The 17,868-nt window shown below is 42.9% G+C and overlaps 1 protein-coding gene across 1 annotated transcript in view; it reads right to left on the reverse strand.

Moving 5' to 3' along the window:
* Positions 1-17,416, reverse strand: part of TGM3 (transglutaminase 3) — a 30,124-nt gene extending 12,708 nt beyond the window's left edge. Inside the window, exons 1-7 of the mRNA XM_061125779.1 lie at positions 17,239-17,416; positions 16,637-16,879; positions 15,904-16,022; positions 14,418-14,546; positions 11,193-11,370; positions 10,950-11,085; positions 17-120 (exon numbers count right to left, since the gene is read on the reverse strand). Coding sequence (XP_060981762.1) covers positions 17-120; positions 10,950-11,085; positions 11,193-11,370; positions 14,418-14,546; positions 15,904-16,022; positions 16,637-16,879; positions 17,239-17,416 — 1,087 coding nt within the window. The remainder of the gene's footprint in view (positions 1-16; positions 121-10,949; positions 11,086-11,192; positions 11,371-14,417; positions 14,547-15,903; positions 16,023-16,636; positions 16,880-17,238) is intronic.
* Between the last annotated feature and the right edge of the window lie 452 nt (positions 17,417-17,868).

Raw genomic sequence — 17,868 nt, forward strand, 5'->3', positions numbered from 1 at the left:
ACAGAAGATTGGTTACCTTGGCTTCTCTCTTGCGGGGTGGCGTCCAGAACCTGCCATCCACTGTACGAAGGGCCCAGGTCAGGCCGCACAAACCAGGCTTCATTCCAGACGTGGAAGTTCCTGCAGACAGAACCACACGCTGCGGAGCTTGGCCAAGGCCACACAGTACAGGAATGGCAAAGCCCCACATCTCTGATCTGACACTGCAGCGCTCTCCTACTCAAGTGAGTTTACTCTGGGCCAGTTATTGTGCTAGACCTTGGCGAGCACTGTCTCCTTAAATTCTCACAGCAAGGTTAAATGGGTACTCCTTTTATGCTCATCTCATAAAAGGGGAAACTGAGGCTCAGAGAAGTCAAGCAGCTAACAATGCAAAGTCAAAGTGTGGACCCAGCTATGCCTAACTCCAAAATCGCCAGGTTCTACTGCCTTTCTGAGGAGCAGAATGGATCTAGGTTAGAGCCAAGACCCAGCGAGCAAACCCACACAGCTTTCTCTTGTGCATCCTGTTGGGGTACACTACTGTATTTCATGTGGGATGAAAATGAATGGGGTGCAGAAGAGTGACAGGTCTGGCTAACAGCCACAAAGCCCTGAGGTTAAGGTCTGTATAGAAGAATGCACATGCCAGTCTTAAAATGTTCTTCATCAGTGGAGCCCCTCATCTCCCAATCTGCATGTTCTCAGTCATTGGTCCCCTCCCTCACCAGGTGTAAACAGTTATCCAAAGCTTTCTTCATTCTTTATTCTGCCCTCTATTCTCCTCCTCTCCAATCCCACAACAACTACATTAGCATTGGCAGTTTTGGGTCCAGCTTGGAAGAAAATGTAAGTCTGACATAAATTCAAGTTCTATTCAACTTGAAAAAAATTTTTTTATATTCATGAGGTGGAGAAGATAGTTTTAAGCAGAGAACCAACTTCAGAATGATACATATGACTAGGTAAAAATATTAAGCTTTCATATACCAAGTAAACAAAGAGACTATAGTTCTGTTTCCAGCATGGAGGAATAAGCTCATAATAGATAGTCTCTTGTGCAAAAACAACAAACTGACAAAAGATAACTATCTGAGAGTAAGCAAAGTAGGAGGATTTTGGAAGGATGTCAAAACTTTGAGGAAGAGACTAGCATGGAGCAAGTTGTGCTTTGGTGACCTTGTTCCTAAGGACAGCTGCAGTAGATGTACAGTGCAGAGCAATAAAAATTCCAACAGACAGTCCACATCTTTCTGACCTGAGGAGTTAAACAAACACACCCTGGATTAACCAGAATCACTAGAGAGTGTGGGAGAAGTCTTGGAAAGGAAAGTCAGAAAGCGGAACCCAGATTTGTATATTAACTCTGCCTAAGCTTCTGGGTGACCCCTGAGCTAGGCATATACAAGGCAAACCACAAACAGTCCAGATAAAAATTTTAAAAATGAACTGAAACTTGGGCTCCTGCCCAACACAGGTGAGACAGAGTTTGCAGTTTGAGCCTACCCCAGGTAGGCTCCTAAGACAAAATGCAGAATCAAGACATAGCCAATGATCAGGATACAATCCCCAATTAATGAACATCTAAAGAACCAGAAGAATATCACTTATCCTCAAGGCAAAAGACAATCAACAGAAATTAACCCTTAGATAATCCGGATGTTAGAATTATTGGGTAAAGATTTTAAAGTAGTTTTGATAATTATGATCAATGGAATAAAGGAAAATATGCTCACAACAAATGAAACGAGGGAACCTTTTAGCAGAAAAATAGAAAATATAGAAAAAGAGCCAAGTGGAAAATTTTAACTGGAAAAAAGACCAGTATCTGAAATTAATTCAATGGATGACTTACTAGCAGAATAGAGATAACAGAGGAAAGAGTAAACTTGAAGACAGATCAGTATAAATTATCCAGTCTGAAAAAGAGGGAGGAAAAAAAGGTTGAAAAAAATCACTAAAATAGGGAAAATACATACAACATGTATACTAGACAGAGACTTACTATAATGAATATTATAAAGTATTTACAAATCAATAAGACACAAAAGAACCTGTTCCCAGGTGGCTCAGTGATAAAGCCAGATTCTCCTATCTGCAATGCAGGAGACACAGGTTTGATCCCTGGGTAAGGAAGATCCCCTGGAAAAGGAAATGGCTACCCACTCCAGTATTCTTGCCTGGGAAATCCCATGAACAGATTAACCTGGTTGGCTGCAGTCCTTGGTGTTACAGAAAAGTTAGGAACTAAACAACAACAAGACACAAAAGAAGTCAGGCATGCCAATGATGGACAATGAGCAGGCAATTTTCATAAGCAATAAAAATGTTCACCGAACATATGAAAATAGTATTAACTTCACCACAATTAAAAGAAAATTAAGGCTGATTTGTGTTATTGTGTGGCAGAAAACAATATAACATTGTAGAGCATTTATCCTCCAATAAAAAATTAAAATGACCAAGAGATAGCATCACACCTATTAGACTGACAAAGAATGAAAGCATAGGATGATGCCCATTGTGGTGTAGGAAAACAAGCACTGTCATACACTACTGGTGGGAGTTTAAATGTGTATGACATTTGTGAAAGGCAATTTGGCCATCAGTGTGAAAAACCTTTAAAAATCTACATACCCACTGAACCAGTAATTCAACTTCTAGAAATTTCTCCTATAAAAACCCTCACATTCATGCACATAGATGCACACGGAAAAATGTTCACTAAAGTGTTGTTTGTAATAGCAAAAATAATGGAGGAAAAGTTTACCAATAAGGAGATGGTTAAACAAATTGTGACACAACCATCCAACAGAATATCATGCAGCTGTCCAAAAGAATGAGCAAAATCAATCTAGCATTTACATAGAAAGATGTCTAAATTATATCACCAAGTAAGAAAAATTACAAGAGTGTGTATGTGTATGCATAAGATTATAAAAATATATACTGATATGATGAACCTATTTTGATTTAGAAAATATATATTCTTGAGATTTCTTACAATTGTGAAAAAAGTCATCATAAAAAAAGTAGTGGGAGTCCCTTATAATTCCATTATCTTAGATAATCACAGTTTAAGTAATGGTTTGGTGTAAGTATTGTGCATACGGACAGATTTTGGTGCATATGAACTAAGTTGTACATTATTTATTTCTGCAATGTTTTCATTTTCTATAATGAAAATTACTTATTACTTCTACAATTTTATAATTATAAAATATGTGTGTTAAGTTGTTTCAGTCGTGTCCGACTCTGTGTGACCCCATAGAGTTTAGCCTGCCAGGCTCTTCTGTCCATGGGATTTTCCAGGCAAGAATACTGGAGTGTGTTGCTATGCCCTCCTCCAGAGGATTTTTCCAACCCAGGGATTGAACCCACATCTCTGAAGTCTTCTGCATTGGCAGGCAGTTCTTTACCACTAGCACCACCTGGGAAGCTCTAATTACAAAATAAATGAATATTTTAAAATATGTATATTATATAAACACTAATAGCTAACACAGTTAAGTATCAACACAGAATAATACTAAGTGTCTGTGTTATGTCTTAATCTTCACAGTGTTCTTATAAGGGAAGATAGAAATAAGTGTTATCCTCTTTCAACAATTCTGGAAACTGAGGCATAGAGAAGTGAAGTGACTTGTTCAAAGTCTCAAAGTCAGTAAATAGGCAGCATTGGATTTTAACCCAGGCAGAAGTGCTGCAATGTCCATGCTTTTAACTACCAAACGATATTGTCTCTCTCAATTTTAATTTATTGATAAAGGAAGATATTAAATGTTATAAAACAGACCATTTAGTCTGGTCCCATTTGGGTAATTATTACTCAACACACATACATCTAATGTGTGTGAATATAAACAGCATGAATGTCTGGAAGGCTCTAACTCATAATATTATTAGTGTTTTTCTTTGGGTAGCTATATTACTATGACTCTCATTAATTTATTTTTTATTGTTTTATAATCAGAAAAAAGTGTTTTCATTTTACATTTTGTAAAATGAAACTTGCAAGCCTTTCCATGGGGACCAGATCCAGAGTTCTACACTATACAGTTGTCAGGAGTTAGAAGAGCTTCCTAAGTACTTATCAGGTGCACTATGACCCTGCTAGATTCTTCAGGGGAAAGGGGAAGAGCTAAAAAGTCAGTTCCAAAACAAGACAGAAGGGATAAGGCCATGAGAAGTGAATAAAGAGATAATGAAAAAAAATCAACCAATGATAGGAGTGGAAAGAAAGCAATCCCTTACTCACTACTGTAATGAAACATAGCTCATTACAAAATTTCTGGAAGGCAATAGCAATAGGTGTCATAAGCATTTAAAATGTTCATTCTCTAACCTAGGATATACCATTTCTAGGAATCTTTCTCATGGGACTAATCACTGATGTGCTCAAGATTTCCATATAACAATGCTTGTTATAGTGTTATTTAAAGTAGGAAAAAAAGGGGAATAGATAGGTAACATAGGGAATAGGAAATAGTTTACTATTATAGTGGGAAAAGAGATAATGGCTTAACATTCAATGGAATATAATACATTTAAAATCTTATTTTTGAAGATTAATGACATTGGGAAAATGTTCATAATACCCTGTTTAGTCAAAAACACATGATTTAAAACTATGAAGTGGTTGGTTTCCAAGTATGGGGAAAAGCAGGATGTGTCTATTACATGCTCTGTCTTGTGCCCAAGTCTTATAAAATGCATGATCCCAATTCTATAAAAACAACAACTCATAAAAGATTGGATAGAAAACTATCAAATATTTAAAGTATGTGAACAATAGGATTATAGATGATTTTTACTTCTTTATATGTTTTGTGAGATTTCCTACAGTTGTAGGGGAAAAAAGTCATCACAGAAATTATCTCCAGGCAGACCCACAAAATCTATTTTGGGTCCTTAAAATCGGTTATATTTTAACTAGGAGAAAGCAGGAGTGTGGGAAGATGATCTTAGAAGGGTGAGAGGGCAAGAGAGGAAGAGAAAACAGTAAGGACACCAAATTTCAGATTCATTTTGTTTCTGACAGAGAACCTTAGGAGAAGGGTGAGTTGGTAAACATATACAGGTTAGTAGCTATGTTTGAATATTTATTTGCAAGGCAAGAATTTAAGACAAACTAGATAACAAGCACATCCTTGTTCCTCCCTTGTTTGAAAGCCATCACTTTGCTCACAGTTACTTGGATGTATGTGCCTTTCAAGTACATCATCAAGGATGTGCTGGTTTGTTTATGGTCGTGTGCCACACTCTGTCGCACCTTCCAACCTTGGGCTCTGCTCCTATCTTGAGGGTTTCCCCAGTAAGAGCTCAGAAAAGCACAGACTGAAGTATTTATTTTACAAGAAACTGATCTCTGCCCCTCCTTGCTCCTCCATTCAAATCAATTCTAATTCGACCTTTGAAGTTTCTAAACCACTGTCCCTAGAGACAGCAATTGAGTTATGCTGACCTTTGAATTCATGGGGTCAGGGGACCTTCTCTAGAAGTGACCCAGATTCCCACCCCTTATGCTGGTAAAAGCTTATTTGTCTTTCTAAATGCAGTTCAGATACTAACTCCTTCAAAAAATCTTGTACTAACATATTCAAGATTATTAGAGATACCAAGGGAACATTTCATGCAAAGATGGGCTCAATAAAGGACAGAAATGGTATGGACCTAAAAGAAGCAGAAGATATTAAGAAGAGGTGGCAAGAATACACAGAAGAACTGTAAAAAAGATCTTCATGACCCAGATAACCACGATGGTGTGATCACTCACCTAGAGCCAGACATCCTGGAATGTGAGCTCAAGTTGGCCTTAGGAAGCATAACTACGAACAAAGCTAGTGGAGGTGATGGAATTCCAGTTGACCTCTTTCAAATCCTAAAAGATGATGCTGTGAAAGTGCTGCACTCAATATGCCAGCAAATTTGGAAAACTCAGCAGTGGCTACAGGACTGGAAAAGGTCAGTTTTCATTCCAATCCCAAAGAAAGGCAATGCCAAAGAATGTTCAAACTACCGCACAATTGCACTCATTTCACATGCTAGTAAAGTAATGCTCAAAATTCTCCAAGCCAGGCTTCAGCAATACGTGAACCATGAACTTCCAGATATTCAAGCTGGTTTTAGAAAAGGCAGAGGAACCAGAGATCAAATCTGCTGGATCATTGAAAAAGCAAGAGAGTTCCAGAAAAACATCTATTTCTGCTTTACTGACTATGCCAAAGCCTTTGACTGTGTGGATCACCACAAACTGTGGAAAATTCTGAAAGAGATGGGAATACCAGACCACCTGACCCACCTCTTGAGAAACCTATATGCAGGTCAGGAAGCAACAGTTAGAATTGGACATGGAACAACAGACTGGTTCCAAATAGGAAAAGGAGTATGTTAAGGCTGTATATTGTCATCCTGCTTATTTAATTTATATGTAGAGAACTTCATGAGATGTACATCCAGCTGGGCTGGAGATGGCACAACTTGGAATCAAGATTGCTGGGAGAAATACCAATAACCTCAGATATGCAGATGACACCACCCTTATGGCAGAAAGTGAAGAAGAACTAAAGAGCCTCTTGATGAAAGTGAAAGAGGAGAGTGAAAAAGTTGGCTTAAAGCTCAACACTCAGAAAACTAGGATCATGGCATCTGGTCCCATCACCTCATGGCAAATAGAGGGGAAAACCGTGGAGACAGTGTCTGACTTTGTTTTTTTTTGGTTCCAAAATCCCTGCAGATGGTGACTGCAGTCATGAAATTAAAAGACGCTTACTCCTTGGAAGGAAAGTTATGACCAACCTAGACAGCATATTAAAAAGCAGAGACATTACTTTGCCAATAAAGGTCCGTCTAGTCAGGAGGAGAAGGGGACAACAGACGATGAGATGGTTGGATGACACCACCGACTCAATGGATGTGAGTTTGGGCAAACTCGGGGAGTTGGTGATGGACAGGGAGGCCTTGCGTGCTGCAGAGTTGGACACGACTGAGCGACTGAACTGAACTGAACTGAACATACTCAGAGTGCCAACCCTACCTCTATGCTATGTCTGAATCTTGCATGATTCAGTTATTTAACTTCTGTTCCACAATCACCAGCTTCCTGTGCAGCTGGGAACTCCTCTAGTGAGGTTCATGTATATCACTCCACTTGGTGCCCAGTGTCTAGTGCAGGGTCTGACATACAATTCATGCATGACGCTCTTTGAATTGAATTGTTCTGGAACCCTGCCACTCTTGCCTTGGTTTCCTTGCTGTGGGTCTAAGCAAGCTGCTCCAGGTACTTTGGGGACTGGCTAACTAGTAGTAGAGGCTGGTGGCCATGGAGTGATAGATGCCTTAGGAGTTAGGGCTCATGTAGGGGTGTGGGTTATGACAGTTCTTCTCCAGTACTGACTGACTCCATTACCCTGACCACAGGAATGGGCAGTCTCCATTTGCCTTCCACCTCGGAGCTCTGTAAAGGCTACAAATAGAGTCAAGTCTGTGACTTGAGAAACCGGGGGGTCAAGTCAAATGAACCAAGAAGACAAGCCAGAAATGTCAAGATAAAGATAACTTTGGCCAAACTTTTCTAAAACATTTGTTTGCAGGCTTCAGAGACCTCCTTTACAGTGGCACAGAGGGGAGCCATAGTAAAGAAGCTTTCCCCAGAGTATCCTGACTCCAAAGAAGTGAAAACTCCAGAGCCTTGTGCCTTTTAAGTCAAACCACTGGCATGAGCAGAATGACTTAGAAGAAAAACGGACCCCAGTGGATGCTGTAATGTGATTCAAAGAGAGCTCTAGAAGAAATTGCCAAGGTCCCCTGACCTATCCCTTCATTTTACGGACAGGAAACTGAGGTACAGAAAGTTAAGGAACTTACATAAAGTTAGACACTTATTTAGAGCACCCAAATGTCTCCAGTTGTTTACCAGTGCCTCTCCCTGGGCCTCTGGTTTCTCAAATATAAGATAAGTAGGTCCCTCTCTAAGATCCCTCAGAGATCTTAATTCTCTTTGACTTGGAATAGTCCTATTGATAGACACCTGTGTCTACCTCTAGCTTGGACACTATTTCAGTTTTACTTTGGGCAAATCGTTTCTCCCCACTGAACCCTGAGATAGCATCTAGTGTCATAAAAATTTTCATTTGCCACCTAAGTGTGAACCAAAGAACACATATTCTTCAGCTGGTTGGTGTCCAGCCACTGCCCCAACCCCTATTCTGGAAAATCTCAAGTTATGCAGTCAGATTTCTCAAACATCAGTCAGGAATGGTGATAACATTCTTTGGCATCTCTCTGGGGCTTCATAGTTTACCAAGTAGCCTGGGTTCAAATCCAAGCTCCACTGTTTCCAAGTTATCTGCCCTTCAATGAATGACTCTATGTCTCAGGTTCCTCAGCTGTAAAATGGGGTGATCACAATAGTGCCTACTTCATTGTTTCTAAAGAGTACATGCAGGCATTCAGAAAGGGACCTGGAGCACAGTTGCTCAGCAAATTATTAGTTGCTGCTGTTATTATTATTAAGCACTTTCAGGTGCATAACCTCACTTGATCCTTACATTCTATTACTTTAGACAAATCTGAACAAGTTTCTAAAACCTTTTAACATTTGCAACATACAGATTCAGATCGAAGAATTTCTGTCCAAACTCAAACTGTCCTTTTAATAATAGGCAAGGAAAAAAAAATAGGTTAGTAATTTCACTCCAGGCAGAAAATGACTTGTGAGCTAGTTCCCTCCAACCCCTGGCAGGAACCATGTTGAAGGGACTCTTGGGAGGTGTAACTGTAAATCAAAAAGTAGGGTGAGCTGAAGGTTCACAGAATCAAAGAGTTAAAGAGGCTTAAGCGAACATCTAGTTCCAAGCCAACAGTTACTTTTCACTGATGGGGAAACTGGGGGCCAGAAAGATGGAGTGGCTTATACAAGTTCTAGAGCTAGATGGTAGTGGGACTGGAACTGGGGCTCAGGAATCCCTGTGTACACACCATCCAGGGCTGGTTCCCCATCCACAGTTGGCAGGGAAAGGGGAGGAGGAAGAATGCTCAGCACCCATTGCTTTCTGAGGGGTGTTCTGATGAGGGACCCCCAGGAAAAATCAGACTTTTAGGGCCTGACTTTCTGCAATGAAACCAACAGAAATGACAGTAGAGAATGTCTCCATGGGTCCAGACTTGCCCCAAGGTGGTTATATTTAGAATGAATTATGAAGATAATGTGTAACATGAACCAGTAACCAAGAGATCTCAGGTCTAATTCCAAATTCAGCTTAAAGGCCCCAACTTCCTGTTCCCGGGAGGTCTTCCTTGATGGCTCCCTCCCTGAGCTCCCACAGTACTAAATGTCTGAATCACACAGCTGGGACACCGCATCACTAAATAGCCTCTAATGACCTCCCCACTTCTTGTCCCCTAACAGCACCAGAAATGCTCTCAGCAGAAGGACTGAGCCTTATGCTTTCTGACCCCTCTGCAGTTCCTAGTGTGCAGGTTAATCACAGAAGGGTTATGCCAAAGGGGACCACCCTTTCCCCCAAATCAGTCATCTTGTTGGAACAAGCATCTCTTTTTCTAAAGGAAGACAAAGCCAGGATTGGCATTGTCCCAAGGATCAGAAAATGTTGCAATGGGATTTTGGACACAATAACAAAAGGAAGAAACAGGGAGAAGAAAAGACATTCACTTATGAGAAGCTGGAAAACAAAACCTCACTGTAAGTAGCAGCATCACTAGAGAGAATATTACGTGTGTGTAGATTAAGGAAGAACATCTGAAATAAACTTTCTCTCCCCCATTAAACCCTAGCATCCATGTGACCTTGGGTGGATTACATATGCTTCCCTCCCTTCAGAGGGGAGAGGATGCTTACAGTATTCAGTGCCATTATTGGTGCGGGCTGTTGTTTATTTGTTTTAATATCTCTTTTTGTTAATTTTAATATCCTTTCACATTATTCTATTAGTTACCCTAAGTACATTTCAGTAAAGTTGCATCTACTTATTCTGGGAATAATAAGCAATAAAGAATTTTTTATACAGACTATCTCAAAGTTGAACATCTGGAAAAAAGATGACATCTGTTATTAAGTTATCTAGCCATGTATACGCATGTGAATGATTATTATATGTCTATCTTTTGAAATGGATTCAAACAATGGATTATTGACATATGCATGTAGTACTTTATATACATAGGCATCTATGTGTATATACACATATAGACATAATTATTTTCAGTTGCCATCTGGTAACAACTTGTCATATGGTATAACCTTAAATAGCTGTAACAATATCTATTTTATGTATATAAGCAGCTATACAAAGTTATAGATATATTCTTGTAAGTTTTAGATAACCTACTTTCAGTTGGCATGTATTATATATTACACACACATATGCACATCATATTTATAGTTTAGAAATATATATTTCCAGTTACATATAAAGCTTCTTATTTTCAGTTGAAATCCAGAATAAGCTAACATTTTATTCTATCAATCAAGATACAAGGAAATTTCTTACATATGAGAAAATATGTTGCTTTTCTTTAAGAAAGCCCGTTAAGTCATATGGGTTGCCCGAAATGACATAAGTTTATTCTTCTTACAAGAAAATCAATAGTTTCAATGTTTCTCTTCTAAAATATCAGAGGGTCTAGGGGCCCCTATAAATTCAAGGCAGTTTCACAGAGCCCAGGAATCATATTTTTCACTGGTATCAGAGCCTTCATCTGATGGCAAGATAAAGTGGATCATCAGCATTTGCAGAACTCTGAGAAGAGTTTTGGGTCTTGCTAGCTTCGGCATTTCCATTCTACACTTGGTCTTAGCCAAAAGGCTAAGATATAATAGCATTTCTATTCTAAACCATGTGTTGACATGGTACTTGCCTCCTGACCCCTGTTTGGAGCTGATCCCAGAAGCTGGGGAGAGCTAGGGAGGAGCTACTCAGATTTGGTGCTCAGAAGGGATCGGTACTCACCACACACTATCACTGCCTTTGTCTATGGGCCGTCCCAAGGGGTCGTAGTAGACATCCACGCTGAGGTTTCGGTCTGTGTCATGAGCTGAGTTGAAGTTGGTGATCACTCGGGAGGGAATTCCCAAACATCGCAACACTGCAAGTCAAGGGCAGTCTGAGGACGCGAGGTGCAGTGGAGACAGTACCCGGGGGCACCCCACTGCTGCCCATCCATCCAGCAAAGTCACACCTCATCCAGAATACCTGTGTTGAGGGTTCCAGCAAAGACCCAGCACTGGCCGTATCGAACAGGCCTGAAGCCAGATCTTTGCCACTCCTTGAGGATCTCCACGCTGCCATTCCAGTTCCTAGGATCCCGGCCACCAGTGTAGCTACCACTCCAGTTCCCAGCAAGCACGCCATTGTCATCATTGCTATTGACCTGGGCAGGAATAAACCCCAAAGGAATCAGCACAGAGAGTGACAGGCAGAGTCCAGGGGGCAAGGTAAGGAGTTAAAGAAGGAAGCCAGGGAGACTCCCTCAAGTCTCTGTGTCCTTTTGGGCGATTTGGACGATAATTGTGAGAATGGGTATCAAGAAGTTTATGAATTTGAAAATGCTTTCCTTAACAGGCCATGTTTGCCCCTAATTCACATGTCATTCCCAGCTCACAGAGAAAATCAAACCTCCATGGCTTGTCAGTGATGAAGCAGGGGTAGAAAATCAGCCCACAGTCGATTCCTGGCCAGAACTCACGGGCTGCTGCTGCCTGACTTGGGAATCCATAGTTTGAAGCTCTCTTTTGGTGACCTGGTCTTCTAAAAAGATCACTTTAAAACTTTAGCCACTAACTTATTCTTGGAAAGAATAAAGATGGACTTTTGCTTTTCATCCATCCATTCATTCATTCACTCAGCTTAACTCATGATTCTTGTATACGGGTATTTTTGTGCATGCTCAGTCACATCTGGCTCTTTGCAATTCCATGCCAAGCTCCTCTGTCCATGGGATTTTCCAGTCAAGAAGACTGGAGTGGGTTGTCATTCCCTTCTCCAGGGTATCTTCCTGACCCAGGGATCAAACCCATGTCTCCTTCTTTTGCATTGGCAAGCAGATTCTTTACCACTGTGCCACCTGGGAAGCCCTTGATTCTTGAATAAGTCACGTGAGAAGAGCACTAGACTAGGAATCAAGAGATCTGAGTTTCTTAGTCTGAGTCTTTTAGAGACTCATATTGAAATATTTAGGGACAAAATGATGCAATATCTGGAATTTATCACATAATCCGTGGAGAAGGGGACACAGATGAAACAAGACTGGCCTTGAGTAGGTAATTGATGAAGCTGGTGACAGGCACATAGAAGTTCATTTTACTTTTTCCTCTAATTTTGTGAACGTCTGAACTTTTCTATAATAAGGAGTTAAAAGAGGGACTTCCCTGGTTGCCCAGTGGTTATAATCTGCCTTGCAATGCAGGAGATGTGGGTTCGATCCTTGGTCAGGGAACTAAGATCCCATGTGTCACAGACCAACTAAGCCTGTGAGTTGCACTGGGCCCAGGCACCACAACTAGAGAATCTGTTCACTGCAACAAAAGATCCACAATTGTGTGCCACAACTAAGACCCAATGCAGCCAAATTAAAAAAAAAAAAAAAAAAAAAAAGTTAAAAGAGAAAGAAGAAGGAGAAAACTGAATCACGAGCCCAATCTGGCTGCTTGTCAGCTGGGTGATTGCTGACAAGCTGATTCATTCAAGCTCACCTTCCTACAAAGGGAACGGAAGAAGCAAGTACGCCCTCAGCTGTCTTCCGGCAGCCAGGTCTTCAGAGTTTATGAAACTGATTAGCGTTTACCCCAACCTCACAATGAGAACTGCTCCCTCTCTCTGTGGGGGTCACAAGGCAAGGCCTGTGAGAACCAGCAGTCTGGAAATAGAAGGATCCTTGCCCATGACCAGCTGACCCAGCCTTCACGGCCCCTCTGTGTGCTGGGTGAGCTCTGCACCCCCTCCAGGACGGCCAGGCTGGAATTGCAGGATCAGGGCCATGGGGCTTCTTCAAGATGAAAGATTGCACGGCCCATCTCCATCTCTTGAGTCACAGGTGCTCCAGCCTCCAGTGTGGTAATCATAGGCTCATCTCTGACTGAAAGCCCAGTGTTTCAAAGCCCCACACAGGCCATAATTAGCTCGTGGTCCAGCCCAACCAGGAGGGCTAGAGAGAGAGCAGGGAGGTGCAGCTGAGGAGCCTGGCTCTGAGATCAAGTGTTTTGTCCCGAGGGCTGGAGTGAGTCAGCAGCCGCTGGAGCCAGCTGCCTCCCCCACTCTCTCCTGAACTGAGGAGGCTCAACTTTCTAAGTTGCCCAAACACCAGCTTTCCTAGACCTTGGCCTGGGCTTTAATCCCACCCTTCCAGGACCACTTGGTTTTCAAGGTTCAGCCTGGGCCCACTCCCTCTCTGACTCTTCCTGCCACCCTGGTTCCCACCATCTCCTCAGGGCCTCCACATTCTCTGGGCCTCCCCACACCTGTCCTGCCAGGTTCCAGTTAAGAAGCCCTGTCTGATGACCCCCAATATCTATCATGTAGTCAGGAGGTCGTTCACTTAACCATGTAACTAGCTCATTAGCTTGGATATTCTCCAGCTCAAAAGAGACTGGAAATGCCTAGTCCATTAATCATACACACACAAAAGTTGACACTTCTGAGTAATTGTTTAGGTTCAGAGGGTTAAAGTTCAAGAACTCTCTGACTTTTGGCTTTCTAATTTATAACTTTTGAGCAGGGTATCCCTTGTTTGGACATTTTTCTGATGGAGAGGTTTTCTACCCACTGAGTACAGAGCACTCCTCCAGCATTCAGCTTGTGTATGTATCTAGCTAGTGTGTGTGTTTGGATAGATGGGGTAGGTTTCTCACGTGGAGGGAGTGGGTGAGTTGAAGGTGGCCCCAGGTGGGCAGCTGGAGGCCTTATTCTGGCCGGACTCACTCGAGGGCTAGGTTGTGAGTGATTCCCTTCAGCCCCCTGGCATCTGGTTCCCCAGCTAGAAAACGGCCATGTCAGCCTCTGCCCTCCCCGCTGGCACTCACGCCCTCTGTGCTGAGGAGGGGATAAGTCAGAGCAAAGGAGCGTAACCCCTTCCCCAGGAGCCCCAGGGACGGAGCAGTGTCTCAGCTTGTGTCCTCCCAGCCCTGGCAGACCCCCGCAGATCAAGTCCTTGTCGCCTGAGGAAGGCCTCACAATACAGTGGGAAGGGCTTGGGAGCCGGCAGCCTGAGTCTGGTTCTGCCTCTGCCGCTCACTCCCAAATGTCTCAGGCAAGTCCTTTAATTTAGAGGCGTGTCATGCTCTGTATGTACAAAATGGGGATATAATAACCACCAACTTTATTTTGTGAGACATCAACCAACAAGATGAGTGGTTGTGCCTAACCCGTAGCTGAGTTTGATATAGGGGAACAACTAGTTATTATGGTTTTCTCAGAACTCACCATTGCACTCAGCACCCGGCCAATATATTTGGGGTCGTTTCTGCGGGCCACATCCGTAGCAGGGTCACGGCGAAAATTCAGACTGTTATCCAGGACTGACAGGCAAATGTTCAGAATGCCTTCTTCAAACTGTTCAAAATGGGGCCATATGTTACAATGAAAGAAATTACAAGTAGTATCGGCTAATTGAGGGCATGGAGGTTATGCTGGTAAGAGCCATGGGCACTGCCCATATCTCCCCCGCCCCCACCACGGCCCCCAGAACTGAGAGACAGAGGAACAACCACCCACCTGGCCTTTAACCCTGAAAAATCATCCAGACCTCTTGCTGTATGCAAGGCCTTGTGGTGAGGCCTCTCAAGTTTAATGAGACTCCCTCACTGTTACGAACTTGAGAGCAGTCACTTGACCTGTCTGGGCCTCAATTTCACCATCTGTATAACAAGGGATCAGGCTGAGCACATCTCAAAGTTTCCATCTAGTTCTGACATTGATCTCGAGCATATCACTTAGACTTTTGGGAACTGATTATAAAGTGTCTCACTAAAATTGGAATTTGAAGCCATTTTCACAAAATGGAGAAGGCCCATCTCTTTCTTGCCATAGAGTCTTCATATATGCTGTTCCTTCTTCCTCCAATGCTTTTCCCCAAGATACTTATCCAGCTCCCTTGCCTCCATTAAGTTTCTGATCCTAAGTTCCTTTCTAAGCAAGGCTCTCCCAGATCATCCCATCAAAAATATCCTCCCTTCCACCCCTCCATGTACCCTATGCCCTTACCCACCCCACCCCTTTTTCTTCTTTTCTATGAAACTTAACACAGAACACAACATATAAAACTCAACATATAAAATATATGGCATTATACTGAAGATAAAATACATGGCAGATGTGCCCTGGTTGACTACTAGACACGGGAGAATGTGCACCTGTCCACCCTCTGCTGGACATCCAAGGCCCCCACCCAAGGGACTTCATTGTAATGCTTCATTTGTCTGCTGGAAAGAAGAAAATATGGAGGGAATCCCTGGATGGGGCTAGCTGAGCAAACTCAGGAATTCTGTGGACTCAGATGTCACAGTACTCTAGGACCCTTGGGAGGTCGAATGCTCACACCAAGGAAATTTCATCACATTATGACACGGAATGAATAATAGAAACTACTGTTGTGCAAGTCTCTACTGGGCCTTATGTATCATGGTACCAACAACATGTTGTTGCATCAATTTAGTTATGTGTCTGTTTTGCCCCTGAAAATGTGACCTCTTCAAAGACATGAAATATGTCTTATCCATCTCCTGTATCCATAGGTGCACCTTGGCCCCTGGCACATAGTAGATCATCAATGAACATCTTCTGAATGGATGAATAAATAAGAGGCAGGCAAATGGACAGATTTGGGAACTGCCACCTATCTGTGGGGTCTGCCACAGAGCTTCTTTGGGTAGAATAGGGACATTACTGCCAGCCTCTATGATCCTTTTACCTGTCCATAGTTCCAGCCAATCATGCCAATTCGATTTGTGCTTCCCACAAAGATGATACCAGCATCTTCCTGAACATATTCCTCTCTCTCAGCATGGTTATTCATAAAGACATCATCAGCTGTTTGACATGAAAAAAACAGATAGTAGGGGATAGAATCTTACAGAGAACTGTAGAGACTCGTCCTTGTCTCAGTCCTGAGTACCCACATGGTGGCTGGAGCAAGCCATACCTTCAACCCTTCCCCCAGCTGCAACGAGGAGTGAAGCCTTGGGGTAAAATGCTTCCACGTCATATCATGAGAACTATAAACTTGAAAGAGAAGCTGAGATGACCTAAGAATCTGAAAATGAGACCTCTGGGAATGAAAAACTTGCTTCTTCAGGCACAAGCTGTCTCCATGCTGCAGAAAGGTGCTGTAGTCATTACACCATACTATACAGTTTTGAAAAACTCATGAGATCCTTGCAATAGCCCCAGAAATAGCAAGTTGTCCATCTAATGGTGAGGAATTTGAGGCTCAGAAGGGTAGAGAGACTGCCAGACTCACATAGTGGGTTCAGAATCAGAGCTGGACTAAAACCCCTGGCTTCTGACTTCTAGCTTCTGTGCTCTTTCCCTATTCCACAAACTTCCCCTAATCAAACCTGAGCCCATGAAAATCATTCCCTCCATCTCTTTTCCACGGGCATCCCTTAGCTGATGGCTGGAAGTGTGGGTGGTTGGATGCTTACCTTGCAACCAGGGGTTAAAGAGCAGTATGAATGTCCCAAGTTTCATCGTGGAATCACTGCCCTGGGAGGAGATCTGCATGTCTAGTGTGTACCTTCCAATGGGCGCATTTGCAGGACTAAGGATGGAGATGTTCAGAACATTGTCCCTGTTGGACACAAGTTGTGCACCCCAGCCGCTGCTGCTTGTCCCACTGGAGAGCGGAAACACAGCCTTTGTCTTGGCCGACTCTGAGGGGTAAGGCCCTGGAAAAAAGACATAGGACAATGGAAACCAAGTAGTGTTGGCTGACTGTGGAGAAACCAGATCCCAATATAACCGCAGGGATTCTTTGGGAGACGTTATACAATGAAGCAGACGTTATACAATGAAGCAGACGTTATACAATGAAGCAGCTGGAAGCAGCTGGAGATCACGTGGTCCAAATCCCTCTTGAGGTTAAGACTGTGACCCTCAGAGATAGGTAAAAGTTGACTCTACCAAGTCAGTGGTAGATCTGGGTTAGAGCCTGAGGCCGCCACCACCACCACCCCTTGGATGCACAGCCCCAAGGTCTCCTCAAGGTGTGTATGTGGGAAGGGGGCGGGGAGCAGTGAGCAGGTACCTGTGGAAGCTGTGAATGTCACTCTTCCTCCAGAGCTGAGACCTCGGTATAAGGTCAATGACACATGGAAGGGTTGGCCTCTCCGTACGATGAGATCCTGGCTGTAGAACCTGTCTGTGTGATGTGCCTGCCGGTTGGAGGCTGTCTGCCAGTTGACACTCTGGAGTCCTAAAGCCATGAGACAGAAGAGAGGACTTGAGATACTGGGAGAAAAGGGATGGTGGCATATGGGAAAAGGTGTAAGTTACCGAAGAGACAGCTTTTGGACAGGACTTGCTGGGGAAGAATCTTCTTGGAAAAATCACAATAAAATGCAAGATGGCGAGCACTTCACAACCTATTCCCACCTGCCTTTTCAGGTGGCTGACGCTTTGCACACACTACCTCATCTCCCCTTCCACCTGGCCGACTATCACTCAGCCCTCAAGGAAGTAGCTTCCCCCAACCAGCGAGGAAACTGAGTAAGCAATTCTGTCCATGTTATCCTCCTTCCGTTGTGGACAGTGGTGCACGTAGGGCTGGGAGGAGGCTACTTCTCTTGAATCTACCACCCTGGTTTGGCTTCCTTGCTTTTCCCTTTGTGTCTTCCCGGACACCAAGTGCCTTCTATCATGCCAACACCCAGCAAAT

Source organism: Dama dama, chromosome 23 (genome assembly GCF_033118175.1).
Source record: "Dama dama isolate Ldn47 chromosome 23, ASM3311817v1, whole genome shotgun sequence".
Lineage (NCBI taxonomy): Eukaryota > Metazoa > Chordata > Mammalia > Artiodactyla > Cervidae > Dama > Dama dama.